The sequence below is a fragment of the Rhinolophus sinicus genome, chromosome 15, assembly GCF_057876585.1.
Source record: "Rhinolophus sinicus isolate RSI-liver-muscle chromosome 15, RSI-T2T, whole genome shotgun sequence".
NCBI lineage: Eukaryota > Metazoa > Chordata > Mammalia > Chiroptera > Rhinolophidae > Rhinolophus > Rhinolophus sinicus.
In genome coordinates, this window is record NC_142515.1 from 111,590,583 (window position 1) to 111,617,591 (window position 27,009).

General features: G+C 36.1%; 1 protein-coding gene across 7 annotated transcripts in view; it reads left to right on the forward strand.

The window, feature by feature from the left end:
• The window catches only part of SH3D19 (SH3 domain containing 19), a 141,910-nt gene that overhangs the window by 56,652 nt on the left and 58,249 nt on the right, over nt 1-27,009 (forward strand). For 4 of the 7 annotated variants that reach the window (XM_019722829.3, XM_074338447.2, XM_019722822.3 and 1 more), the window contains exon 2: nt 6,371-6,410. In XM_019722829.3, the coding sequence (XP_019578388.3) occupies nt 6,371-6,410 (40 nt within the window). Of the gene's footprint in view, nt 1-6,210; nt 6,293-6,370; nt 6,411-27,009 lie in introns of all 7 variants that reach the window. The other 3 variants (XM_088792576.1, XM_088792577.1, XM_019722844.3) reach the window with 1 other exon arrangement.

Below are 27,009 nucleotides of genomic sequence, written 5' to 3' on the forward strand. Positions count from 1 at the left end.
AACTAATACAACGATGATGAAGAGAAAGAGGAGTTAGGGACAGTTTTATAAAGAAGGTGGTTCTTGAGCCAGGTATTCAAGATAGACTAGTGGTAATAATTCCTTTATCCAGTCGTCTGTTGATGCGCATTTCACTTGTTTCCATTTTTTTTGGGCGATTGTGAATAGCACTGCAGTGAATATAGGGATGCATCTATATTTTTAAATTAGTCTTTTGGATTTCTCCTGATAAATACCCAGGAGTGGAATAGCTGGGTCAAAAGTAGTTCTATTTTTAATTTTTTGAGATACCTCCATACTGTTTTCCATAGTGGCTGCACCAATCTGCAATCCCACCAACAGTGCATAAGGGTTCCCTTTTCTCCACATCCTCTCCAGCACCTGTTGTTTGTTAATTCATTGATGATAGCCATTCTGACAGGTAAGGTGATATCTGATTGTGGTACATTTATGCAATGGAATATTATTCTGCCATAAAAAAGAATGACATCTTACCATTTGCAACAATATGGATGGACCTAGAGGTTATTATGCTAAGTGAAATAAGTCAGACTGAGAAAGACAAATAGCCATATGATATTACTTATATGTGAAATCTAAAGAACAGAATAAACAAACAGAAGCAGACTCAGATACAGAGAACAAACTGATGGTTACTACATGGGAGGGGGTTGAGGGGCTGGGTGAGAAAGGTGAAGGGATTGAGAAGTTCAAATTGGTAGTTATAAAAGAATCACGAGAGGGTACAGTATCGGGAATCTAATTGATAATATTGTAAAAACTATCATGTCAGGTGGGTACTGGACTTATGAGGGGGATCACATCATAAATTATATAAATGTGTAACCACTAATGCTGCAGACCTGAAACTAAAATAATATTGACTGTCCACTACTAAAACAAAGAGTAGTAGTAACAGAATTAAAGTCATAGAATTTATGTTCCAGATACTGAGCTAAGCCTTTTATACTCTTCAATTCCTTTATCCTCACAAAAACTGTAAAAGTAGTCCTCTTTCCCCATTTTGTAGATGAGAAAACTGAGGTTCAGCGAGGCTCAGTAAATTGTGCAATCACTGCAGTGCGGTCCTGGTCAGTAGCTGCCTTTTAACGACGTAATGGAAGCCGACATATTTTGGGAGCTTGCTGTGCACAGGCAAGGTGCTGAGGTGTCGTTATCTCCTGTAATCCTCTCAGGATCTGTGGCGTGTAGTGACTTGTAACTTTTCCGGGCGTGGATTTATCTGGCCAGCAATATGGCTGCATTGGAGGGGAGGAGGCGGGAACCAGAAAACCCAGTCAAGACACAACAGTTAAGTGCCGATCAGAACCTAAAATGCGGGTAAAAACAGGGGGCATGTGAAGGAGAAGACGGATTCCACAGACAATCTTCTTCTTTGTTGAGTTATGTAACTCCTGTATTGAAACAACTTCACTTCCATCTCTAATATTTCCCTCGCTGTGTGGTTAGGGTACTACATTTCAATGAGTTTAGGCGCTTGATAATTACAGTTCGTGGAAGGTGTCAGTATTGACAGAGTCTGTAGACCAGACTTTTCCACTTACTGCGAGTGTGGGCAGAGGTCATGCCAACTTCCTTATAACAGGCCTCACTCATTTCTCTCCTGCAGTGATAACTCACAGACATTGTCTTTAATTTCCTGGTGTTTTAAACCAAGCGATAGTAACTTCTCACTTCAGTACAACAATAAGAAGTATGTATTTATTGAAAACCTGCCATTTAAAAGAGCAATATACTAATCACTGATTTTTAGTCATTCATCAAAAGTGACTAAAAATCAGTTTGGAAACACCTGACCAAGGGTGGCGAAATGGAATTAGAAAGGGGAGGTGAGTAGGTATTTGTTGGTGTCAGTAATATTGTGGAATGAACACTAGTTTCTTTTCGTGTAGAAATAGATTTGCAATTTTCTCTGCCCAAATATAAGAACCATTTGAAAATTTTAGAAAAACCTGTGAAACTCTGATCGTCTAATCTATGGAAAATTCCATCCATGTTCTATTTGAGGAGAACCAATTCTGTGCTTTTGAAAATTAAATTTACTGGGGTCACATTGGTTAATAAGATTATATTAGGTTTCAAGTATACAATACTATATATAATACATCATCTGTATGTTGTACACATGTGAGCACTGTGTGCTCATCACCCAAAGTTTAGTCCCCCAACGTCACCATATATTTGATCCTCTTTACCCTCTTCAACCACTCCCAGGTAATGATATTGTTGCCGCGACGAATTCTTTTTCAGAATGTGTGGATCCTTTAGTTAATACTGAATGGTAAAAAACATTTATGTAGAATTAATCAGTTTAAAAAAAAATGAAATACTATATTTATGCTCAAGCGAGAATTTGACAGTAATGCTTGGGAGTATGCTCATGCTCATTATAAAGAGAGAGTTTAGTACTCCAATATGAGATGCAAGCAGATTCCTTTGTACCACTTCCTACTCCATCCTCAGTCTGTCTGTCTATATTCATTTTAATAGATGGTATCTTCCCACTCATTTCAAAGAATGATTTCGGACCTTTCACTTCCAGCTTGAGTTAGCAGTGTAAGTTCCTACCCAGTGGGGTTTGATGTTCTCGTCAGTTAAGCGATCAAAGCCAAATCCTTAAAGCCTGCATATCTTACAGTAGATTCTAATGAGTTCTAAGTTGGCCATTCTTCTTAGTTTTAATCAAAGCAAAAGATGACATTTGCATTTTTGTCATCTTCATTTCAAAGTATTTGTCACATTATTAGATTCAGGATCACCCTGAGTGGTTACACATCAGTAGAATCTGTCTAGCCATTTCCTGCCAGAACCGGAGCCCATTTCTACATAAGTGGTATATCACCTGAACACATAGAAACATTAGAATTATGTAAGTGCAGATTACTTAGAACCAGAAGTCATCATGGCAGGAAAATTGGGGTAATCTGGAGTTCTCAGAGCCACCCACCCAATGTAGCTTCCTACCACTCTCCTGATTCCAGGCCCTTTGAGGTGCCACTGGTTCCCCCATTGCTTCCTTTACATCTCCCCACGTTTACACACACGCACAACCTTATTTTCTGCCTTTGTTCTACTTGCAGGGTATTTTTTCCATTTCTTCAATTAGCTGTATTAATCAGGACACATGGATGAGTAGGGACAGGGAATGCAAGTGCTCTCGTGCTCATGGTGTGTGTGTGTGTGTGTATGTGTGTGTGTGTGTGTGTGTGTGTGTGTGTGTGTGAAATACACCTGCGAAACCAACAGACTTTGATAATAGCCATCCAGCCATGCTGACTCTCACATTGAGAATGTGCTGCTGATCTTTGAGTGACCTAAATTATAATGCTCAGCTTGGTGGGCCCCTGGAGTTAGATCATTATCCACAGTAAATGTGTAACATTTGACAACTAAATTTTAGAGTTAGGGCATTCTTAGTTTTAAAAACTTTTTTGAGACTTTGGGCTAGTAAGTTATTTGTATGGTTTCTAAGTACGTAAAAGTTCAGGAAGCCTTTGCAAGTATATTTTTTCCTAATTATTTAAAAATTAGAAACTGAAAATAATTTGAGGGGATGTGCCAAAGAGTATTTGATTTGAAATAAATTAAATCCATATGTATACAGCACTCTATATAGTCAAGATGAAATTAACATTTTACTGTAGATCTGTTCTTGTTTTTCTTAAGGGGATGTTATCCAAATGTTTTATTGTTATTGGCAAGATCCAGGTCTCGAATCTATTCTCAGTGTTATGTTTTGTTCAGTCTTGGCTTTTGGGCCAAAATAATAACCACTTATTATTTTGCCAGAAATTCAGCATTACCAGTAATGTATTTCCTGACAATTGCATAATATTCTTGACTGTCATGAAAATTACTTTGCTTAAAATTAATATATGAAAATATGTGTAGTTATACAGATATATAACATACACACACTACGTATTTATTTGTATTCAAGCTAAAAGATGGCTTATGGCAAAATGTGAAATCCAATTATTTGTGTATTTTGAGAAAAAAAAATCACAGCAAGAACATGTATTTTAGTTTGTTTTCTAATGTCGAGGTGGGGGTGGGGGAATATTGTAATGGATAATTTGCCCATACCTTCAAATTATCAAATATATGGTACTTAGGAGTAACATGTGACAAATACTGGATGCATATTTACATAGAAATGTAACACTTATAACACTGAGTGAATTTGGGAGGAAATGGTTAAAATGTCCTTCAACAGATTATCAACTTATTTTCTTGAATTTTAATTATTAGCTCGATAGAAAAGTACTGCAGGGTGGCATTTGTGTTTTCTCACAACAAAGTATAAAAATGACTGTCAAGTTCCCTGTTTTAACAAGAATGAAGGAAAACTACAAGCCATTCGCTTCCTGCATGGCCGCATTCCAGCTGTGCAGACTGGTCATAGCACATCTGCCAATCAGAACAGGCTCTAGAGGGAAGCCCTCTGATGCTGAGTCTTGTTTACATGCATTGTGACTCTGTTTCTCCCTCCTTTTATGTATTGTACCACTAGGGAGATTAGTGGGGGAGTTCAGATTGCGTGCCTAAATAAACTATAGGAAACTAGAATCACAGCCACAGCATATTGTATTACGGGCAGCCTTTGAGTTCATCTTTAGCCACAGGTAAGGGACGTTGCTTTGTTATATGAAGATGGCTGATGTGCACCCAGTTTCTAGCTGTACTTTGAAACATTATACTTTACTTTTTGTAGCACAACTAGCAGGCTAAAAGCTGAAGAGGAACGATTGAAAAAAATGATAAAAATGTGCATTGTGTTGCTGTGACTTTAAATTTTTAGGACTCAACAAATGAAAAACCATGATATTTTTATTTAATGGCAGAGTAAAACAAAGTTAAATTAAAACAAACGTTTTAAAAGGAGCAGTAACTAAGTCACTGTATAGAGAAATTGGACCCAGAAACATATTAACAATGTGCACTTTGGAGAGCATTTTATCTAAACATGTTTTAATCCTCCTCCTCGTTAGTCTTTCAGAGGACAGTGTCTTCATGTGTACTAACTCTTTGGTTTAAGAAACATTTCTTTTTTATTATGAACCCATTCAGAAAGAATTGATCTATACATTTAACTATGTAAATCTGATTCCTCTCCTGCCATAATTCTTTCCAGAAGTTTTACAGTGTATTTTCATTATCTGTATGCTGCTCCACCAGCAAAACAATTAAAGGGGAGAAAAAGAATTCCTGTCTAATCTTTGTTTTGGGATTAAATTCTGTCATGTTAGTGTTAATTTAGAAGATACATTAGAAAACCATATTTTGACAACATTGCATACTATTTTTTTAAAAGAGTCATTGCATAGGATTTTATCATGGCTTACACATTGCTTTTTGTTACTTTTTCCATAACACTGAGACCTATTTACTTCGTCTTATTTATTTTTAAACATTTATTGAAAAAAAAAAAAAAGTTCAGAGTCAAAAAAAACACAGCCTTTGCATTTTTCGTTTCTTTCTCTTGTATATAATAGTCTTCAGGTTGATTAACAGCATTTCACAGCAGTCTAAAATGGCACTTTTGAAAACTTGAAGCAGCCACATTCTCTTCTCTCACCCTATAACAGGGCGTCTCAACCTCACTGTTGACATTTTGGCAAGATAATTCTTTATTGTAGAATGTTGAGCAGCATCCCCAGTCTGTACCTGCCAAATGCTAGTAGCTCCTTCCTCCCCAATTGTGACAACCAAAAATGTCTTCAGACATTGCCAAATGTTCTCTGAGGGAGGGGTTGCAAAATCACCCCTGGTTGGAAACCACTGCCATATAGCACATAAGACCTAATTATCTTTGAAACATTGTGATCCATGTTCTGGAATGTTCTGGGTGATGGAGGGTTAAGGATGAGACAGTACGGGTCTTAGTGTATTTGCAGATGTTGCTGTAGCTGACTGCTCATTTTTCCCCTCCCCATTCTGTTAGATGCTTTTGCCAACCATGATTCATGGAATGATTTTTTGGAGCTGAGTAATTCGTGGCTTTTCAGCCTCCTTACTTTCTTTCCTTAGCTAAATTTTGTTTTGGTTTTAGCAAAGTGTTCAAAACAGCAAATATCTCTGAGAAAGAAATAATGCATGTAATGATATCTTTTCCAAGTAGATTATTTTAACTAACCATAAAATCTATATGCCTGTCCTTCTTTGTATCCTTTCTACCTTCTCTGTCAGACAAAACCTCTCAACTCTGATGAAGAACTTTATGCAGGGGAAGACACAGCAACCTTGTGAACAGTCCTTGTGAAATCTCATGGTATGGCAGCTAGTGTTTAAGAACTTTCCAGGGCTTCTAAAGAGCACTTTGACATGTAATCATCTTCTTTCTTTACAGATTGCAACGAACAAAATAAGCCAGAGCATCGTTCTTCAAGGTATGAATTTATAGTATTTAATAATTCTGTGTAAAGCTTCTCATTTGTAAAATATTGTTTGGAGGCAATGCAAGTGTCCCTTTTAGAGTGAGTGTATATTCGAGCCTTCTATGGCATTCAGAGAAGATTTAGAAGGGAAATAGTCATTCTCTGAACAAAAATTCTTTATAAAACTATTGACTACTTGGAAGACATTTTTATTTTGAGAATTCCTATCAATGACAGGTAAATCTGTACAAAAAAATTAGTTTATCCCTATGTCCTCCCTTTTGTGGTTTATTTCTCTCCCCCCCCTTGAACCAGTATTCTTATAAATATGTATTGCTTTTTTCCTAATTATAAAACTGACATGGGCTCATTGTAGAAATTTTTAAGAATATTTTTTTGAAGCTGAAGTTGAATAATATTGTATGTCATCTATAATTTAATATTTATATATAGTCACAGGATATGGAGTATAGCTTAGGGAATAGAGTCAATGGAATTGTAATAGATATATACGATGTCAGTGGGGCAATAGATTGGGGGGGCAGTTATCACTTTGTGAAAGGTGAAATATCTAACTATTGCATTGTTTTGGACATCTGAAACTAATTAGAAAAGAAAAGAAAAGAAAGAAAGAAAATATTTTTTAAAATACAAAGCATTGAAAAAACATAGCCTGTTTTCCATCAATTTGAGATGGCTACTGCTAAAAATTTGGTATAATTGCTTCTGGATTTCTTTTATCAGTATATCTGTATTACAATTGAATTTTTTAAGTTCTTGTTAGATAATTTCAAATGGCCAGGAAGGTTATATATCACTTAAACCTCTTACGCAAACTGTCTGAGAGTGTTTCACAAGATCTTTACCAGTACTGAAGTGTATTTTTAAAAAAATCCTTGTCAAGCTTATAGGTAGAAAATTGTCTAACTTGCACTTCTATGCAAGAATTCAATTTTTTTAACCCAGTTCTGTGAAGGATTGTAATTTTTCTAATATTATTTTTTCCTTATTTCACATTCCATCACTTGCTTCACATTTTGTGTTGTAGGAACTGATAAAATGATGACAATGCATTCATTGGATTGATTGGCCTGATAAATCAAACACTGATGCTTTTGCAAGGTATCAAACCCTAGAATGCATTGATCTCAAATAAATAAAAATAGAAAATCTGTGAAAACTCCATTAGTTGAATAACAATACATTTTGTAGAAATTGGGAGAAAAATATAACTGAATATTTAGAATATAAGGCTGATTTTTTTTTCTAGGTATAATTCATATACATTAAAATTCACTCTTTTTGTGTATGACTCTATGAGTTTTGACAAATAGCTTTCACATATATCGTGTTTACCCGAAAATAAGTCCTAACCAGACAATCAGCTCTAATGCATCTTTCGGAGTAAAAATTAATATGACCTGGTATTATATTATATCATATCATATCATATCTATCATACCCGGTCTTATTAAGACCGGGTCTTATATTCATTTTTGCTCCAAAAGATGCATTAGAGCTGATTGTCCGACTAGGTCTTATTTTCGGGGAAACACAGTAGTTATGTGACTACTAACACAATCATAGAAAAGTTTGTGAGATTGATGTTTTCTATACTTAAAAAAAATAATGGAATAAAAACAATGTAAGAGAGCACTTTGATAGCATACTTAACTGTGAATGACAGAAAGTTGAAAGGGTAAAAAATACTTAGGATGATACAATCAGGATCCATAAGACCTTTGACATACTGAAGGTTTGATTGAATCAAGCAATATAGTTTTTATTGGAACAAATGTAAATCCTTACACTTAGATCTGAAAGACCAATGGAACATAAGGAGATGGGGGAGATGTGACTTAGCAATATGTTTGAAGAAATCCTGAGTATCTAATTCTTTATAAATTCATCATGAGTGAAAATTTTTATGTCATTGCCTCCACCTCCCCAAAAATGTTAACTTTGATTTAATTACATTGAAAGAACTATAGTGTACAGTATAAGAAAGGTAACAGCTCTAGACCACACTTTTGATGTTGTGTCCAATTCTGGTCCATAAGGCGTTGAAAATTCAAAGCATGCAGTCGTTGATATCACTTGGGGAACTTAAAAACAAACAAACAAAAAACAGCCCCGTGCTCATCCCCAGAGAGTCTCATTCAGTAAGTATGAAGTGAGTGGGGGAGTCTATGTATGGAAGAAGTCCCCCAGTGATTGTGATGTATAGCCAGGCTGGGAACCACTGGAATAGAAGACAGCAGCTGAGGTGGGACATGGAAAATGAAAGAGAAGAGTAGAGTAGAAATCAAAGCTAAGTCACAGGGAGACTATGTAAGGAACTGGGTGAATTTCATCTAGGTGTGGTCGTTTTGGGAAGTGTATGGGACAGAAATAACTGGCTTCAAACATGCGGGAAGCTGGCATGTAGAAGAGATTAGCAAAATTAGTCCTCATAAATGCTATATTTCCCACTAAGAGAAAACAGGGATCCTTGGAGGAGGGGCTGATTCCAGGTCTGGGGAACGGGAGAGAATGCGAGTGAATCTGGACTTCTGATGTGACAAACAGATAGGAAATGTTCCAATAATGGAGTCATGTCTAAAAGGCTTAGGAGGCAGCTTCAGGAGGACCCCACTAGCCAAATAGGGCGTAATTTGAGTATAAAAAAATTCTAAATGATAATGGATTCTAACACATTGGGTTTTTTAAGAATCCATGTAGAAGAAATAACAGAAACAGAAAATCATAATACAGGGATGCTCAATGTAATGGTTGATTCACACAAGGATCATTCATGGCTCCTAAAACTTGGGTAAAAAATTGTTGCAGGAAGAGATATTCATACTGTCTTTAAATGTATTATTCATTTACGGGGAAAATGTACTTTTTCAATGAAGAGACCTGCTGAGCACATTCTTAATCAAGTCATCAACTTATATATATCATCATTAGTGAGACAACCTGTCAATATGTGCCTCCAGATGATACGTTAGCTGTACACGCAGATGTCACTTATGTAGTAGTTGTCCTGGCAGAAAAAGATAATGCCATGTTAACTTTGATTTAATTACATTGAAAGAACTATAGTGTACAGTATAAGAAAGGTAACAGCTCTAGACCACACTTTTGATGTTGTGTCCAATTCTGGTCCATAAGGCCTTGAAAATACAAAATGGCTAGGAAAATATTCTAGATTAAAAGAGACTGTGAATTTCTTTTTAATCTGGAATTTTAAAATCCAAATTTACAACAAAATACTTTGGGGATAATTAAGAAAATTGTTATATGAATTTTATTTTAGAGAATATTTTATTAATATTATTTTTACTTTTTTTAGATGTATAATAGGAATGATGTTATGTGGGAAAATGTCCTTATTCTTAGGAGAAGTTTTATGTATGATGTAGTCTTATGTTTGCAACATACTCTCAAATGATTGATGAGAAGAAGCAACAACAACAAATATCGAAAAATAAAACAGCATATATGGGAAAATATTAATCATTGGTGAATAGATGAAAAGTATATGTGTATTGATTGTACTGTCCTTCAACATTTCTGTAGACTTGAAATTTCCAAAATACAAAGTAGCCGTGGAGGGAACTGTTTTGTTGTTTCCTGGAGTCCTACAGGGCAGAATGTGAATCTGTGGGTAGAACACTGAGAGGGGTAGATTTCTGCAGAATGTGAGTAAAGATTTCCTGACAGGGCTAGTCAGAGATAGGATGGACCACTCTGAGGGAAGGCTGTCAAGGAAAAGCTAGACAAGCCAATGCTGGGAATAAAACAAAGATTCACACGTGACTCTGGCCCTTTGCACATTCAACAGCTGATAAATATTTGTTGAGAGGCCCTAATCCAGGCTCAGGATACAACAGAAAACAAGAAAAAGACATTGTTTTGGGTTTACACTCCCAATCTCTGAGAGCCTATGTACTCTAAAGTCAGATCCAAGTCTTCATGGCTGTGCTTCCGGCAATGCTTTGGTACTCTTGAGGGTACGTGTATTCAGAAAATAGTTTATTCTTTCACCTCTGATTTACACTGTCAGGATGTCAAGGGCTATGCTACTAGTCTTAGTAACCAACCCTAGCACTCAGTATAGCACCTGGTCTACAATAAGCACCTAATAAATGTGTGTTGAATAAATGCCAAGTGTAATTCCAAGAGATAAAGGGAAATGCCAATATTTTTACCTTGGAAATTTGGAAGATCCCAGCTCTCAAAAGATTGTCCATGACTGTTTTAAGTATGCTTGTTAACAGCAACAGCAAGAAGTAATACCCTACAAAAAAAGGACAGTTATTTTCCCAGGACAGGCCATTGTTTTCTATCCAGGTATCTGCTGGGATTGGCAGTGATCTGTGCTTTCCTTGCCATCCTCAGCTGAGCAGGGATTCCCCACCAAGGCAGCAGTACAATAAACAGATTAATACCTGCTGCATCAACAGGGCAGAAAGAAGAAAATACAAACCAAAAGTCAACTTAATTTTGATATGATTGTTGATTCTCTTTAGGCCACTCAGCAGCAACAATGATGGGCTCAAAAGCCCAGCAAGGATAAGAGAAATGCATTTCTTTTGTTTGTGTTTTTATAAGACCAAACACTGCTATAGCTTTCACAGTGAGAGATCAATAAATCAGGGACGTCTGCCTGTTCTTTCATTTTAGTGCTGAAATAAGAAGGCAAGCATAACTCTTGTCAAGTTAAAGGAAAAGTTTTATCAGGTATAGGCCAATGCTAAGACCCAGAACTGAAAAACAATACTTAAGCATTTTTAAAAGTCTTGCTGGGTGCTTTTTGATTAGTTTGTTCTGATGTTGGCGTTTAAAAATTTTGCTTATTGATGACTGACTAATGTGGAGGTCAAAAATGTCTGAATTCTTCTTGTCTTTTCCTTATTAGTTTAAATACACAATTTCCCAAATTGATGTCCAGTGGAACATTCTTCTGTAGGATTTTAATCAGTATGCAAGAAATAAACATTTGTGTACCAAAAAGTTTGTGAAATGGTAAATTATAACAAAATTAGAGATATTTCTTTACTGTGATATACTAAAGTACATTATAAAACTCCAAGTCAGAGATTTACTATATAGGACTTACATGTTTTTGGTTTGAATTTATAACTTCCTTTTCCAGACATAGCTATTAATAACATCTAGAAAAAAAATCTACTATGGAATGGCAGTTTGGGAAACTAATTGAGAGGGAAATAGGAGCTAAAGATAATAAAGTTAAGCCCTGTGGCAATTGGTGCCAAAAGTGGAAAATTAGGAGCTCTTTTTACCAACCCACTAGCTCTGAATAATACCTCCCAATGACTTAGGCAAGTTGCAAAACCAGCTACTTTGTCTTAAATGTTTTACCTACTATAAGGAAATCAGTTACAGCAGCAAAAAAAGAAGACAGCAAAACAGAAATCTCTAAATCTGTTTCTCAAAAATTATCATTTGAGTCTTAGTCTTTCTAAAGCCTTCTTGAAACCGTGTTATAATCACCTTTGATACCTATTTATAAAATTCAATGAAACTTCAGTAAAAATCACAAATTTATAAAATTCAATGAAACTTCAGTAAAAATCACAAAATTTTTTTTAAATTCAGCACAGAGATTTTAAAATTTATAAGGAAGAGCAAGAATAGCCAAGGCATTTTTGAAGATCAAGAGAGAGAGAGGAGAACTCTTACAAGTAATTAAGACAGTATTTTGTCGCCAGACAGAGAAATAGGTCAATGGAACAGAACAGACAGAGATGGGCTCATACAGTCCTGTTTCATGTGCTACGATAGAGGCGGCATTGCAGATGAAAGTGGACATGCCAAGAAATGGTGCAGAAACAACTGATTATCTATATGTATAAAAATCCAGATAGAATTTGTTTTATTTTATCATGTGAGGTAGAATCTAAAGCTATAAGAGTACAAAAGTAAAACTGAAACATTTTGAAGAAATATATGAAACTATCTTTATGACTTTGGGGTAGGGAAAGAGTTCTTAAGGCTCAACAAATACATACCACAAAGAAAAAGATGGATGAATTTGACTATGTGAAAAAAGTCTAAAACTTGCATACATAAAGACATCGAAAGCAGGTGAAAAGACAAGTCATGACTGCATTGCACTTAGGCAACCAAGGTTAGGGTCCAACATAAAAAAAAAATTATACACCAGAAAGAAAAAGACAAATAGCTCAGTAAAATAGGTGCAGAGAACTCAAAGGATGACACTAAGTAGCCAACTAATATGTAAAAAGATTATTTATCTTGCTACTATTAAGATGTGTAGCAACATGACAAAGAGATGCCATTTCACTTCCATTGAGTTGGCCTAGAAATCTCGAAGATTGACAATAACAAGTCTGTATGAGAATAATTTGATACATCATATTTATCATTATCATTTCAGCTTTACCAGATATTGCTCAATTGTATTTAGGTAGCAATTGAGTATTATCTGGTAATGGGCATACCATCCAACTCAGCAGGTATTATATAGCCTAGAAAAATTCTTTCAGATGTCTCAAAGGAACCATGTATGAGACTGTCGACAGTAGCACTATTTGAATTAAGGGAACTACAGGTACATATGATAACGTAGATAAATCTCAGAAACATAATTGTGGATGATAAAAAGCAGGTTTTAGAAGGATAGGTACACTATTACACCATTTATATAAAGCGGAGGTCAACAAAAGGGCCAAATCTAGCCTGCCACCTGTTTTTGTAAATAAAGTTTTATAAATCAATGACTTGACACCCTGGAAAAACACACTGTTCCCCAATATTCACCAATAAAAAAATTTTTTTTATAGTAACTTAGCCATGCCCATTTCTTTGCATATTGTCTGTCCGCTTTTGCAATACAGCAACAGAGTTGACTAGTTACCATAGAAACCATATGGCCCTCAAAGCTGAAAACACTTAACTCCCTGACCGTTTATAGAAAAAGCTTGTGAACTCCAGATTAAAAAAAAAAAGTTTGCAGAGTCTTTATCATAGGCAAAACACAATATGTTGCTTATTGTATATGTTTATGGTTACATATATATGTATATTTATGTATTTTTATATGTATAGCATACTCTTTTTATAAAAGTATAAGAAGATGCATGAAAGTGGTAAGTAGTGAATTTAGGATATTGATTATCAAAGGAATGGGTCAGGGAACAGTGCATAGGGAACTTTAAGTGTATCTATACTGCTTTATTTCTTAAGCTAAGTGATAGGCTTTGCAGTATTATCTACATTTTTTTAAATCCTGAAAATTTTCATAATTTAAAAGGCTTCCAAAAAGACCTTGGAAGTCCTATGGCACCGATAAAGATGGTTTTATAGGACATGGACATAAATTGAGTGAAATTTTCTTTATTTCTGGAAGAAGAAAATAAAAAGAAAGTAATCAAGAATCTTCAGAGAAAAACATGATTAAATACTGTTCCCATTTTGCCTCTCCTCAGTGCTACTCTTGTAGTTCCCTTTACTCAAAGCACCATGTGTTGCTTTGTGGATTTTTATCCCACTTTAGCACTTAAGACTTATGCAGGTAACACATGAAAGCATTTTTTAGTAGTACAGAAATATGTAGTACCTGCCTTTATTCCATAGGCAACTATTATTAAGAGTCTGGTGATTCAATGCCTATCCTAATCTGCTTTCTGTGTGTGTGTGTGTGTGTGTGTGTGTGTGTGTGTGTGTGTTCAAATAATATTTAAAATAAATGGGGACATATGTGTGTGTAGTGTGTAGGTTTATATGTATATATGTTTGTGTATATATTCATATATATACATATATATATATATATATTTATACCAGCTTGCCTTTTTCACTTATATTTTAGATAGTAGTACCATGTCACTTTATACGTCATTATTTTTTTTAAACTGCTACATAGAATTTTCTAGTGTAGTTATTTGTTTAACCAGTTCTTTTATTGATAACATGAGTTGTTTCCAGTTCATAATAGAAATGATGTTGCAATAAACATCTTTGTAGACATTCTTTGTGTATACATACACGTGTAAGAAAACTTCTATTGGTTCTTCCAAGATAGACCTTTTTCCTCAACTTTCTATTGAACTCCTATTCTCATTCACAGTTATTTTAACTTTTAAAATTTTATATGCCGTATGTTTCTATTCTCAAGTCTCAGATTGTTTCATGGTGGTTTGGTGCCACTCCAGGTTTAGTAGGGCCCATTTCACACCCACCTCCCCATAAAGTGGCCTGAAATGTCCCCCTACACAGGGCAGTACTCAGACTAAACTGGCAGAATATTTGCAGCACATAGTTCAGTACACCAAGAATTAATAACCAGTGATGTGAAAACTTATAGCAACCACTTGATCATTAAAATTTGAAGGAGTCTCTGTTCTTGCCTTGACACCCTGTTATTGTTATAAAAATGTTGAGGGGAGGCCAGATGGCTTAGTTGGTTAGAGCGCGAGCTCTCAGCCACAACGTTGCCGATTCAATTCCCACATGGGATGGTGGGCTGTGCCCCCTGCAACTAAGGATTGAAAACCACAACTGGACTTGGAGCTGAGCTGCACCCTCCACAACTAGATTGAAGGACAATGACTTGGAGCTGATGGGCCCTGGAGAAACACATTGTTCCCTAGTAGTCCCCAGTAAAATCTTCAAAAAAAAAGAAAATGTTGAGGGTTTTATTTTGATACTTTACCATCGGCACATTATGGTTTAAACAGATTAGCTAAAAGCCAAAGATTTAACTTGTTTTTACTCTTCTTTCTAAATTTGTCTATTAAAATGTCACGCTCTGCTGGGCTTAGTTTAACTACTGTAATTCTGTAGCATTTCCCTGCCCATATGTTTTGATTCTTGTACCTCTATAAGCTATAGCTTATGTGTAATTACTTTCTGGCATTATGTTTCCTAAGCTATAAGAGAAACATTACTTTTGCTGAAGCATCTGTAATGCTATAAACGAGGTGAAAATTAAAGTGTATACAGGTTTTGTCAGAAAAAAGGCCTTTTGCCATAAGAGATTTGGAACGATTAACATTTTATGTCAGTCTACAGAGAATACATATATATATATATATATATATATATATATATATATATATATATATATGTATGTGTGTGTATACATATGTATGTATTATATATGTGTGTGTGTGTGTGTGTATAAAGTTGCTTTATTGTAGTTTTAAGAAATGTGACTTTAGCATTTCCCCCTGGTGTGATGGGAATGAAAATTAAGCATTTATGTGGTATATCAGTTGGGTAATTGAAAAGTTTTATCAGCTGGCCTTATCACTACCAGCTTAGTGTGGTACTTAATATTTCATGTGGGGGCTTCTCTGAAGGTATTTCAAATTAAACTATCAGCAGGAGTTAACTTTGCAGCAGCAGCTGGTTCTCTTTTTATTACTTGTTCTCAAGATGGGCCTATGTGGCCACCCGTTTCTCAGCAGCCCAGGGAGCACATGGAACTCCTGGCCCTTAAATTTTTTCATCCTAATTCTTTCCTCTCTTTCTCTTGGGTTAGTCGTGTTTTATGTTAGTTCTTTACTTTTCTGCAGTATAAGTCAGAAGCAGTGATTTATTTACACAAGTTCTACAAAATCTATTAAGTAGCGTTTAGTTGAGTAAACTTTGTATACATCTCTGTGGATTTCATTCTGTTCCTAGGTTATGGTTTTACCCCAGCTAATAAATATCTTTGCACAACTGGACTTTAATTTAAAAAAAGTGTTTTCTCTTACTGGTACAGCATATATCACATTCTTTAAATGTATTGATTAGGATTATAAACCACAGAAGTGAACTAATTCCTGAAAAATCTTAGTGTGGACAGAATTGCTACCAATCATTCAGTAGCCCAGTCACCTCCTGTCACATTAACAGAACAGCTGTTGGTCAGAATTTAATCTTGTCCTTTACATATAAAACGCTTCTCAAAACCAGAAATCAGGCCTGGTCTCAAAAACACAATTTTAGGGTTGGGGGCTGGCTTCCTTTTTGACTAGGCGCTCCTCTAGATAATAAATCAGAGCATTTAGTTCTGCCCTGGTGCCATGCTTTTGTCACTTCTGATCTCGTTCCAGTTGTAGAGCGTCTCTCCAGACTTGCAGAGTAAACCTGCCCACCCTGTACTGTCTCCTAAATGCAGCAAAAATAAGGCAGGCATGCCAAAGAAGGACTTGTGTGTGACTCCCTCTCCTTTTAGAAAGTAGCACTGAGAATCAGTACCATTTGGTAATTAAGAAAAAAAAAGAATATGAGGAATGTATTGATTGCCTGGTTGTCTGAATGCCTTAGAGACACACTATGTCTTGAATACAAACATCCTCTCAGTTGTTAACCTGTTTCTTGGAGATAATATTGTCCCTGGCACACGGCCTGACAGGTAGTCCAGGGATGCTATCAAGGGATGACAAGCAGGGCTTAAGGTTTATCACCATCTACTGCCCAGTAGTTTCCCTTTTGGTTACAGATTCTAAAGAGAAATTCCAAGTAGGGAAAGTCCTTATAAGCAGAACTGCACTCCTCAGAATTTTTCTATATGATAAATTCCTATCTTTAACACCATTGTTCTTTTCTTATTTTAAATGAAATTATATCCATTTGTTCTGGTTATAAAGTAGCATATGTTCATGATAGAAAATTTGAAAAAAATAAGTATATAAAAGAAAAAAATCATTTATAATCCCACCTGCTCATAGTTAATTACTATTGTATTTTGATGTATTTCTTTCTGGTTTTTATCTTTTCATACAGATACTATAATTTTAACATAGAGGTTCATGAATATACTGTTTTAAATTATTGTTTTCATTTAACATTATATCATGAACACTTTCCCATTTTAGTAGTTTTTATAAATCGGGATAACATTTTTTATTACAAAGCAATCTAGTGTTATTATAGAAAGTTTATTTAAAAAAAAAAGGAAAAGAAAACAATCACTCATAGTCCAACCACTGAATGATAACTATTGTTGGTATATTGGTTATTCCGTCTTTTTTCTGTGCCTACTTGGTGTATTTTAAAAAAAAAACATAATTGGGATCATACTGTACGTGGTAGTGTATATAACTGCCTTTTTTCACAATAGTTTTGTTTTTATTTTATCGGGGAATATTGGGGAACAATATGTTTCTCCAGGGCCCGTCAGCCTCAAGTCATTGTCCTTCAATCTAGTTGTGGAGGGTGCAGCTCAGCTCCAAGTCCAGTCGCTGTTTTCAATCTTAGTTGCTGGGGGCGCAGCCCACCATCCCATGCGGGAATTGAACCGGCAACCCTGCTGTTCAGAGATCGCACTCTAACCAAATGAGCCATCTGGCTGTCCCAAAACAATAGTTTATAAACGTTTTCCTATGATATGATTCTTAATGGTCTATCATGTAGGTATACTAAACTTTATTTTGCTATCGTCAGACATTTAGGTCATTTCCAATTTTTTCCTGTTATAAACAATGCTGTGGTAAGATTCTTATACCGGCATTTTAATGGACCATCACTGATAACCTCCTCGTGATAAGTTCCTAGCAGTGAAATTAATAGATCAAAGTTCAAGGATCAAACATTTTTTCAGACTTTTCGTACATACTACCAAATTGCCTCAGTACAGGTTGCATTCTTACTAGTATCACATTATTTAAAGATCTTCCGCTGCTCTGTGTTGCTTATGGATGAACCAGTAGAGAAATAACCGATGACCCATTTCTGTAATTTTTATATCGGGACCCAAACAATACTTCCCAAAGGGATCTTGTACCCCCACACAGTCCCTGGTGATTCTCTTCCCCGAGCCTTTCAGAGGCCTGTCCTAGGGCATTCCGGAGTCTTATTTTACTATAATATAAGACAAGGTCTAATATAATATAATACCCGGTCTTTAGTAAGATAGTAAATATAAAATAGTAAATAGTAAAATAAGACCGGCTCTTATGTTAATTTTTGCTCCAAAAGACGCATTAGAGCTGATGGTCCGGCTAGGTCTTATTTTTGGGGAAACACTGTACTAATAAACCTCTTAGGGTTATTATGATGATTGTTTATTTGCTGTACCAGTTAGAGTTGAACTATAGAAACAGAACCAGTAGGAGAGATATGTTACGAAATGCCTTGTAGGTAATTGGCTTATGTGATTGTGGGGCCTGGCTACACAGATCACCATGAAGGGCAGGCTGGAACTTACACACATGGACTGAAGCTGCCATCCACAGGCGGGATTTTTTCTTCATCAAGGAAGCCTCTGTTTTGCTCTTAAGGCCTTTCAACTGATTGAATCAAGCCCACCCAGATTATCTAAGATTATCTCCCAAACCTAAAGTCAGCTAATGAACTTGAAACACATCTACACAATACCTTCATGGCAATGCATAAATTGGCATTTCATTGAATAACTGGGGACTGTGTCCTAGCCAAGCTGACACTTAAAACTGATCAGTCGTCACAGTTGCTTTGGATCTCTGTTAAGCAGACTAACCCCACTTGGGAATGAGTTTTCGTGTTACCTCTGCTTTTCAAGCTCAGGGCTCTTCGAGTATCTATAACCCAGAAGTTCTTTCTGACAGGTCTGTTTGATATCTGTTAGTTTTGTCATAAGTAACTGTACAGTTGCATCATTCATGATCCTGAAGGTTCTTTCTGCTGGAGCCAAGGCCTGGTCGTGGCAGGAATCTATGCAGGAACGTAAACTGGCGTCTGCATAAACACAACATGGCAACTGTTCTTAACACATTCGTGTCACCCGTCCATGCATGGATGAGCACACTGCCACACGAGTCTGCTCTGTGTGTTCTGGTTAGGTCTGGGATTGTCAGGGACTGGGGAGTGATCCTATAGGCTTCTGACATAGTCACGAGATCCTGGCTTTGACTACTTAGAGAAAAGGTATAGATTTGGTCCTCTCTTTTTACGAGCACTGAATTTTCACAGCAGATTCCATGTAGCAGATGGACTTCCTTTGGGGAAGTTAATTGCATTCCTTTGAGCATAGTAAACCCTTACTTCCTCTCAATCTGAATACTGGAGGATGTCTTCTTTGTTCCCTCACTCAAAGTAGGAAAAGACTGGCCACTCAGAAGTAAAAAATGCTCATGGAAAAAGCACAGTATACATTGTTAGGACTTCCTGGTGGTCTTGAATTTCAAAGCGTTTAGCAGTAGCTCTGGAAACAATACCTGTAGTTGATCCTCTTGTGGACTCTGTAGGCCTACATTTCAGTGTTTGGTTTGTTTCCATAGTTTTGCACACTGGGGTGATGGTGCAGTCCTACTAAATCTTACCTCATGCAGTAATGGCGATTGCAGTGCAACCAGCCCTTGCCTACTTCTCTGAAAACCGCCTCCCAGCTGAAGGATAGACTCCTGTGACCAGGTTTCCACACTGCCTTACCCTGTTTGGCCATAGCTGGTGGACTTCTGACCTCTCCACTGAGATAATCAAGTCCTTTCCCTTAAAACTTCAAAGATACAGCTGAGAGTCAGGGTTTCTGGAGCTTGAAAATTATTTAGATTTGGGCTTGGTGGGACATATATTCTGATGAACACTGGCCACACATGCTTGATGAGCAAGCAGAGAGAGAGTCCACCTGTAGCAGGAGCTTTGAAGAGGAAAGCAGAGAAAGTGTGGTCTCAGAGACAGTGAGGAAGAATGAGATCTGGTGCAAGAAGCCACCCTGTTGCCCAGCGCTGCATGAGGTTAACTCTACCTCCTGTTTGTGGAAAGTTCTGAGATACCCTTGTATGCTCAACGTTAAAACCCCTTTTCTTTAATTTGAGTTTAAAGGTGTTTCAGTTGCTTTTAACCTCAGAAGATAATATAATGCCCTAGAAGAGATAACAATAACAATATTATAATTTAGAAATGAAAATTACATACAGGGTGTGATCAAAAAATACAATGAATGTCTAAATTAAAAAAATTATTACAGTAAAAGACATAGTGCCATTAATCCCCCTTAAAATACCCTTCCCACTCCCCCATCCCCCCCCTTCAAACACACTTATCCCATCGTTCTTGCCACTTTCTGAAGCAGTTCTGGAAGTCCTCTTTTGTGAGTGTCTTTAGTTGTGGCTGTCTTGATGTCCTGAATCAATTCAAAATGTTTACCTTTCCTGGTCATTTTGACTTTGGGGAAGAGCCAGAAGTCACACAGTGCCAGGTCCAGTGAATAAGGTGGATGAGGACACTCCATAATGTTTTTATCTGACAGAACTTGTCGTATCAGAAGCAATGTATACCATGGAGCGTTGTCATGATGAAGGATGAAGTAAAGACACTCGCAAAAGAGGACTTCCAGAACTGCTTCAGAAAGTGGCAAGAACGAAGTGAGGGGGAGTATTTTGAGGGGGATTAATGGCAGTGTGTTTTTTACTGTAATACATTCTTTTTATTTAAACATTCACCATATCTTTTGATTGCACCTCGTACTTAACATTCTTACACTGGCTTTAGGACTAACCAAGACTATAGCCTTGTTTCAGGATTTATTTCCACACAGGTGAGGGTACCATGAATATATTGACGAAACAGAGCAGAATAGTACTTTAAAGTATTTACGTACAAATCAAATCCCTGCCACATAATACACTGTGTGAAGAAGGAAATGTTTTGCTTGTCTTATGAACACTGCCATCAGATCTGTGCCTTAGTGAGCAGTAGAAGCCTTTATCATTCGGTCTTTTTCCACCAACAAAAGGCAACAACAACAGAAAACCTCTTTAATGTAGGATCTCCTAAAACCACCCAAAATACAGCAGACCCATGAATTTCCAAACACTTATTTGCATACACTATGGACATGTTGTATGTTGTGAATAAATCCCTGAAGTGATGAAAGATCATCAGTTAATGTTTCCTAATTTGTGCGGAGACACTTTCCAAGTGAACTAGAAACAGCAAGAAATCTGAGGACCTCAAGAAATGTATTTCTTTGTGAGGCTACTTGGAAAAGTAAACACGTAAATGAGGTAGAGAAAAGCATTCTGATTTGCATGTGTGTGATGGTTATCTTCACACACTGTTGTTTTCTCACGCAGCTAAAATCAGCCAGTAGCCCTGCTCCCCTCCTACCGAGGACTGTTCCACATCAGCTGACTTTCTGGTAAACTCTTGATGATGGGGGAGCTCTTGCTGCTGTTGTTGATTGTCCTGTCATGAGAATTTCACCCAGTCTTTCTGAGGCCCTCGGTGTCAGGGTTGTGGCTTGTGAGAATGAGATGGAATTAGGAGTAGAGCTTGGAAGCACGTCTTAGATTCTAACCCCACCACCAACACAGTTCTCTTTGCTCTTTTATCTCCATCTTCTCTTCTGACATTCCTGGAAGAATCCCCAATATCCTCTGATTGTGTGCAGTGCAGCCTGGAAGAATTTTGTATCTCTCCTAGGAAAATAGTGGCCTGGTTTTAGCAGTCAGAGTATTTGTCTGGAAGCAAAATGTGTAACTTTATGACACCAGTTTCGGGTGTTAAGAAAGGCTTTCATCTCTCTGCCACTCCATCAATAAAACAGGAATGGTATTTGTTACCTAGACAGGTGGACCTACAGGTAGAGGGAATTACTAGATAATGTATCTTCTTTTTTGAAAGTAAGGTGGTTAAGAAAAAAACAAGTCTTATCTATCCATCTGCCTATCTGTCTACCTACCTACCATCTGTTCATCCATCTGTCCATCCATTCATCCATTTCAGTTGATTTCTATTATTACAAAGTCTTATAACAGGAAGGGCTGTGGCCCAAGAAACAATTAGCATATCTTATAGACATTCATAAGGTGACATAGCCATTGGTGGCAGGTGTGAGCAGCATAATATTGAGTGCCACTGGAAGTTTGAATTAGAACTGGACTGGCCTGCCAACCCAGTTTCAAAAACACCAACACTGGACTAGCTGGAAGTGGAGGAGAGACTCGGGTTTTGGCTGCTGCCAGAAGGTAAATGTTACTACTATTCATATCTGCACAGTCTTGCCAGTGAGAATCTGTTTTATTTTTTTAAAAGTTTGGTTATGTTTTACTTTCTTTTTCAATTGTATTCCATTTGAATTGACATTCATGGTTAGTTCTATATTTGTGATACAAAAAATAGTATCATTATAAAATAAAAGAGTATCATTATAAAATAAAAGATCTCGGACATCCTTGGGTGGTTCCACATTTCCTAATCTGTATGAAAATTGCCAGCTTAAAAAGAAATTTAAAAAAAACCAAAACCTTGCCTGTTTGCTTTTCTGTCTTCTCCACTTAACTGTAAGCTCTTTGAATGCAGGGGCTCATCTTATGTATTCTTGTCAGTACTTAGGAGACTCCTTGGAACATAGAAGACACTGAGGAAATAATAGTTACATTAATGATTTTTTAAATTCTATATGTTTATGTGCATTTAATATGATTATAAACTCCTTGGTTTTTTATTTTATGTTGGAGTAATATGAGTTGTGGGGTATGTAGATCGTTTCCTCTTGTAAGCTGTTTCAAGTTGTATGTATGTCGCTGTTCATGCTAGGATTCTGGGGGATTTTCACCCCTCTAATGGCTTGTAGATTTGACCTACTATTTCCAGAAAGTAATTGATTATCTGCTGGTTTGAATGTAATTTTAATTATTCAAAGGTCATGAATTTGACATAAACCAGTTACATTTTGTTTTGTTTTTTGCATAGCAAATCTTTTTAAAAATAACTTAAAATTATAAAATGAATGATATTATATAAAACTTGGAAAATACAGAGACAGGTAGATGACAAATCATAATTCTGTACTTTTCAGAACCAACTATCGTTAACATTTCGGGCATATGCAGTAATGTGCTGATAAATGTTTAACAACCAGCTCCCTTAGTGTAATTCCAATATGAATGTTGGTTGATATTTTTGTTAATATTAATGAGTAAGATGAAAGTGAAACAACCAAAACATATGTCAAAATGTTCACTCCTTCTGTCAATGACATGAACAACTTTGCTGATTCAGATACTAGTTTTCAAATACTGGAGGAATGTTTCCTTGATTTTTTATTTTTTTGTGCTATTCATACTGTAACAGTTATAAACAACATGCTTTTAAGTTGAATCTGCATCATTAATATTTTCTCCATCACTTTCTTAAGTCGAGACAATCAATAAACTGATAAATCAAGCTCTATTTTGTCAATTTGTGATGTAAATAGTCTTATCCCGGGCCAATTTCAAGCTACCAACATGACACCACTGATAATGAATCGTGAAGAGATGTACAGTAGCACATATTACGTAGTATTTCCACCACACAAACGTGATAGATGTTAATAATCTCAAGAGCACACATAGTAGTAAAGGTGGTAAAATAATTAGGAAATGATGAGTTTTGAGTATTTACTGCCTTTGTTTTTGTGCGATTTATTTCATTGTAAGTTTATATAATTAATGTTTATGTAATTTTTAATAACGGCTATATTTAACAACTGGCTTGCAAAGTTTCTGAAAATTTAATTGTCAGTTCTCTTGAGCCAGCATGAGCTGGCTCAAGCACATCACTGGATAGATATCTTCTCACTTTTCTTGTATAAATATAAAATAAAATATGTGTTTACATATATATATATATATATATATATATATATATATTTGTGTGTGTATGTATATGTTTTTTTAAGTAAGATTTTAAAATAAGATTGGGAGCATACTGAATATTCAGTTTGGGGGCTTGTTTATCTACCTCATAAAAGTAAATTCCAGTATCAGTTGGTCATGCTCTGTTGCTTTGCCAGACTACATCTCAGGCCATTTCACAGCTGGGGGGTTTGAGGGAAGCTGGTCACAAGCGGGATTGGTAAGAATGGATGAATAAAATGCCTCTTCGGACAGAAGAGGAGAGAATGGGGACAGGGACAACATAAATCTCCTGAGTGGCACGCTGGCTATTTTAAAGTATGGTGCCAGCGTGGGCTTCATCATTCCTCAGGCAGAGTCCACACTGGAGAGCGTTTGGAAACCTTGCTCCTCTCATCCATGATATAGCACTTTATTCCTTGTTCATCTGGACTCCGTACCTCTCATTCTGTCCTACATTCTCTCCTGCATCTTCTTGCTTCCCTCATTTCTGCTTCTTTTTGATGCCTTTGGAAGGCAAATTTGCCCTCTGGGAATCTTTTTTAAAATGCTGAAAAGATAGAACTATTTTTGGGGGGCAGTTGTACTCAATGTCTACAGGCTTAAATGAACAGTCATACACTAAATGAAGGTATCCTCAAATATGTTCCTAAAACTTGCTTTTCTTTGGGCTTCCCAACCTAGAAATTGATTATACCTGTTGGGTAATTTCATGTAACTGTTGGTGCTCATAATTTTAAATGACTTTAAAGTCTTTTAGTTACCAGATGTTTTCTTGATATTCAATGGAAAAGTTTTCCAGTGACCTTGAAAAATACAGATACTGGCTGCTGGGGCCACTGCTTGCACTCCTTATATAATGGGGAAGTTGTTGAGGGTTTGCAGTAAAAGTTTTCATGCCTACCCACTGTTGAAATTTCTTTTCCAATTCCCAGAGGAGAACAAATCCATGTGTTGTTAAAATGAACTCAGCTGTTTCTGTGTTTCGTTTTACATTCTTGGTCAAAGCCTTTGGCTTTATGACAGAAACTCTTGTAAGAAATGTCTGGTTTTGAAGGGCTTGGTTAAATGAATTTTTAAAATTTGATTTGTTTTTATTAATAAAATAAAGGCCTTAGATTTTGCTGTTTTGTATGTATTTATCACTTTATTGTTATACCCCCCACCCTTGATTGAGCCTATTTTATTCTGGCTTAGACATCACTGAGATTTGGTTAAAAGATAGAAATGTAATGCTGTAGGAAGCTCTAAACGGGTAAAATGAAGGGCTTAGCCTACACGGAACATTTGATCAAGTGATTACAAAGCTTAAGAAACTGGTGGCTATGGTATTTACCTTTAAAAGATTTAAAAAAAATTATCAGTGTAGGAAAATTTTAGTGTCTCGTAACTTAAACAATTTATGCATTTTTATGAATAACATTTAAACCCAACTTAAAAAATCTGCCTCACTATTTCAAAATTTTATTTGAAAGTTACACTTTTTTTAGATTTTAAAGTCAGGGTTTCAAACTGACCTAATTTATTTCTAACTTGTTGAAAGCGTCACTTAATTAATATTTTGACCACTTTCAGATGCTTAAAATATGTTATTTGGTTTTGCAGTGATAAGTAGCAAACTATCATTCTTCACTGCAGTTTTATTTTAAACCCATAAAAAATGGAGAAACACAAAATCATGTTTCTCACCTTTTTTGTTTCCCTGCTGCCTTCTGTTAAACCCACTGATTTTCCACATTTTTATTAATACTAAGGTTTTATTCTTTACAAGAGAATATTACACTGTTTAATTGAGATGAATTTGGTCTCATTTAAAAACGACCGCATGCTGAGCTGAAGGCATCTTTTCAGATGTTCATATGCACGCAGAGCCCTTTGCTTGTAACACTTTGTTACTAGCGCAGTTCCAAATATCAGCTGCTTCTTCGGAAACTTTGGAATTTTGGTGCTGATTTTGATTGCCACATCATCAGCAGATGCCAGGTACCTATGCTATGTGGTTATCTCTTAGGTTTTAATACTGAATGATTCACAATGAGTTAGGAATGATGTGACAACAAAGACCAAAAATATTGGTCTGTACTAATTGTACCTCCCCTAAGTAATTGGTCCCCTCACTTTTACTCTGATGGACTTATCAGGTTGTGTATGAAGTCTAACTCCTCCTTTTCTCCTTTCATTCTTCCTACCCTCTTCTCCTGTATCCTTAATATGACTTCAAATTCAAGTAATCTGTTAGTCAGATGCTGTCTGTAACTTATCTACATATATGTTCCTTTGATTTTCAATGTCTGCAAAGACAGAGTTAATTTCAAGTTATTTTTTACATGTTAGGTTTGTTCATGCAGTAACAAAGTAAAAAGATAACTGAAACTATAGCCCAAAATGTTAGAATTAGGAGCTACCGTGTTTCCCCGAAAATATGACCTAGCCAGACAATCAGCTCTAATGCGTCTAATTTTGGAGCAAAAATTAATATAAGACCCGGTCTTATATAATAAGACCGGGTCTTATATTATAATACTTATATTATAATATAAGACCGGGTATTATATTACATTATATTATATTATACCTATATTATATTATATTATTACTATGGTAAAATAAAACCGGGTCTTATATTAATTTATGCTCCAAAAGATGCATTAGAGCTGATTGTCTGGCCAGGTCTTATTTTCGGGGAAACACGGTATTCTCTATAACTTTGACATCAAAAAGGATTACCAGGTATGCGTCTAAGTTTACAGCAGCAAGTGTAGCAGGTATTATCATTACCATTTTTTATATCTCACCATCTTCTATCCTTTTGTATAATAGGACCAAGGGGAAAAAAATAGGTTATATGATTTTCTGAGAACCCACATATTGGAGTATTTATATACACATATTTAGTAAAAAGCAAACTAATGCCGTAAAGCTGATTTTTTTCAGGTAGGTGATTATGTTATGAGAAACGTTTTCTCCTTCTCTTTTCTCCAGGAATATTTTTTTCATTCTTGGACAGAGTAAGAGGGCTTTTACTTGGTGTTTACTTCTTACTA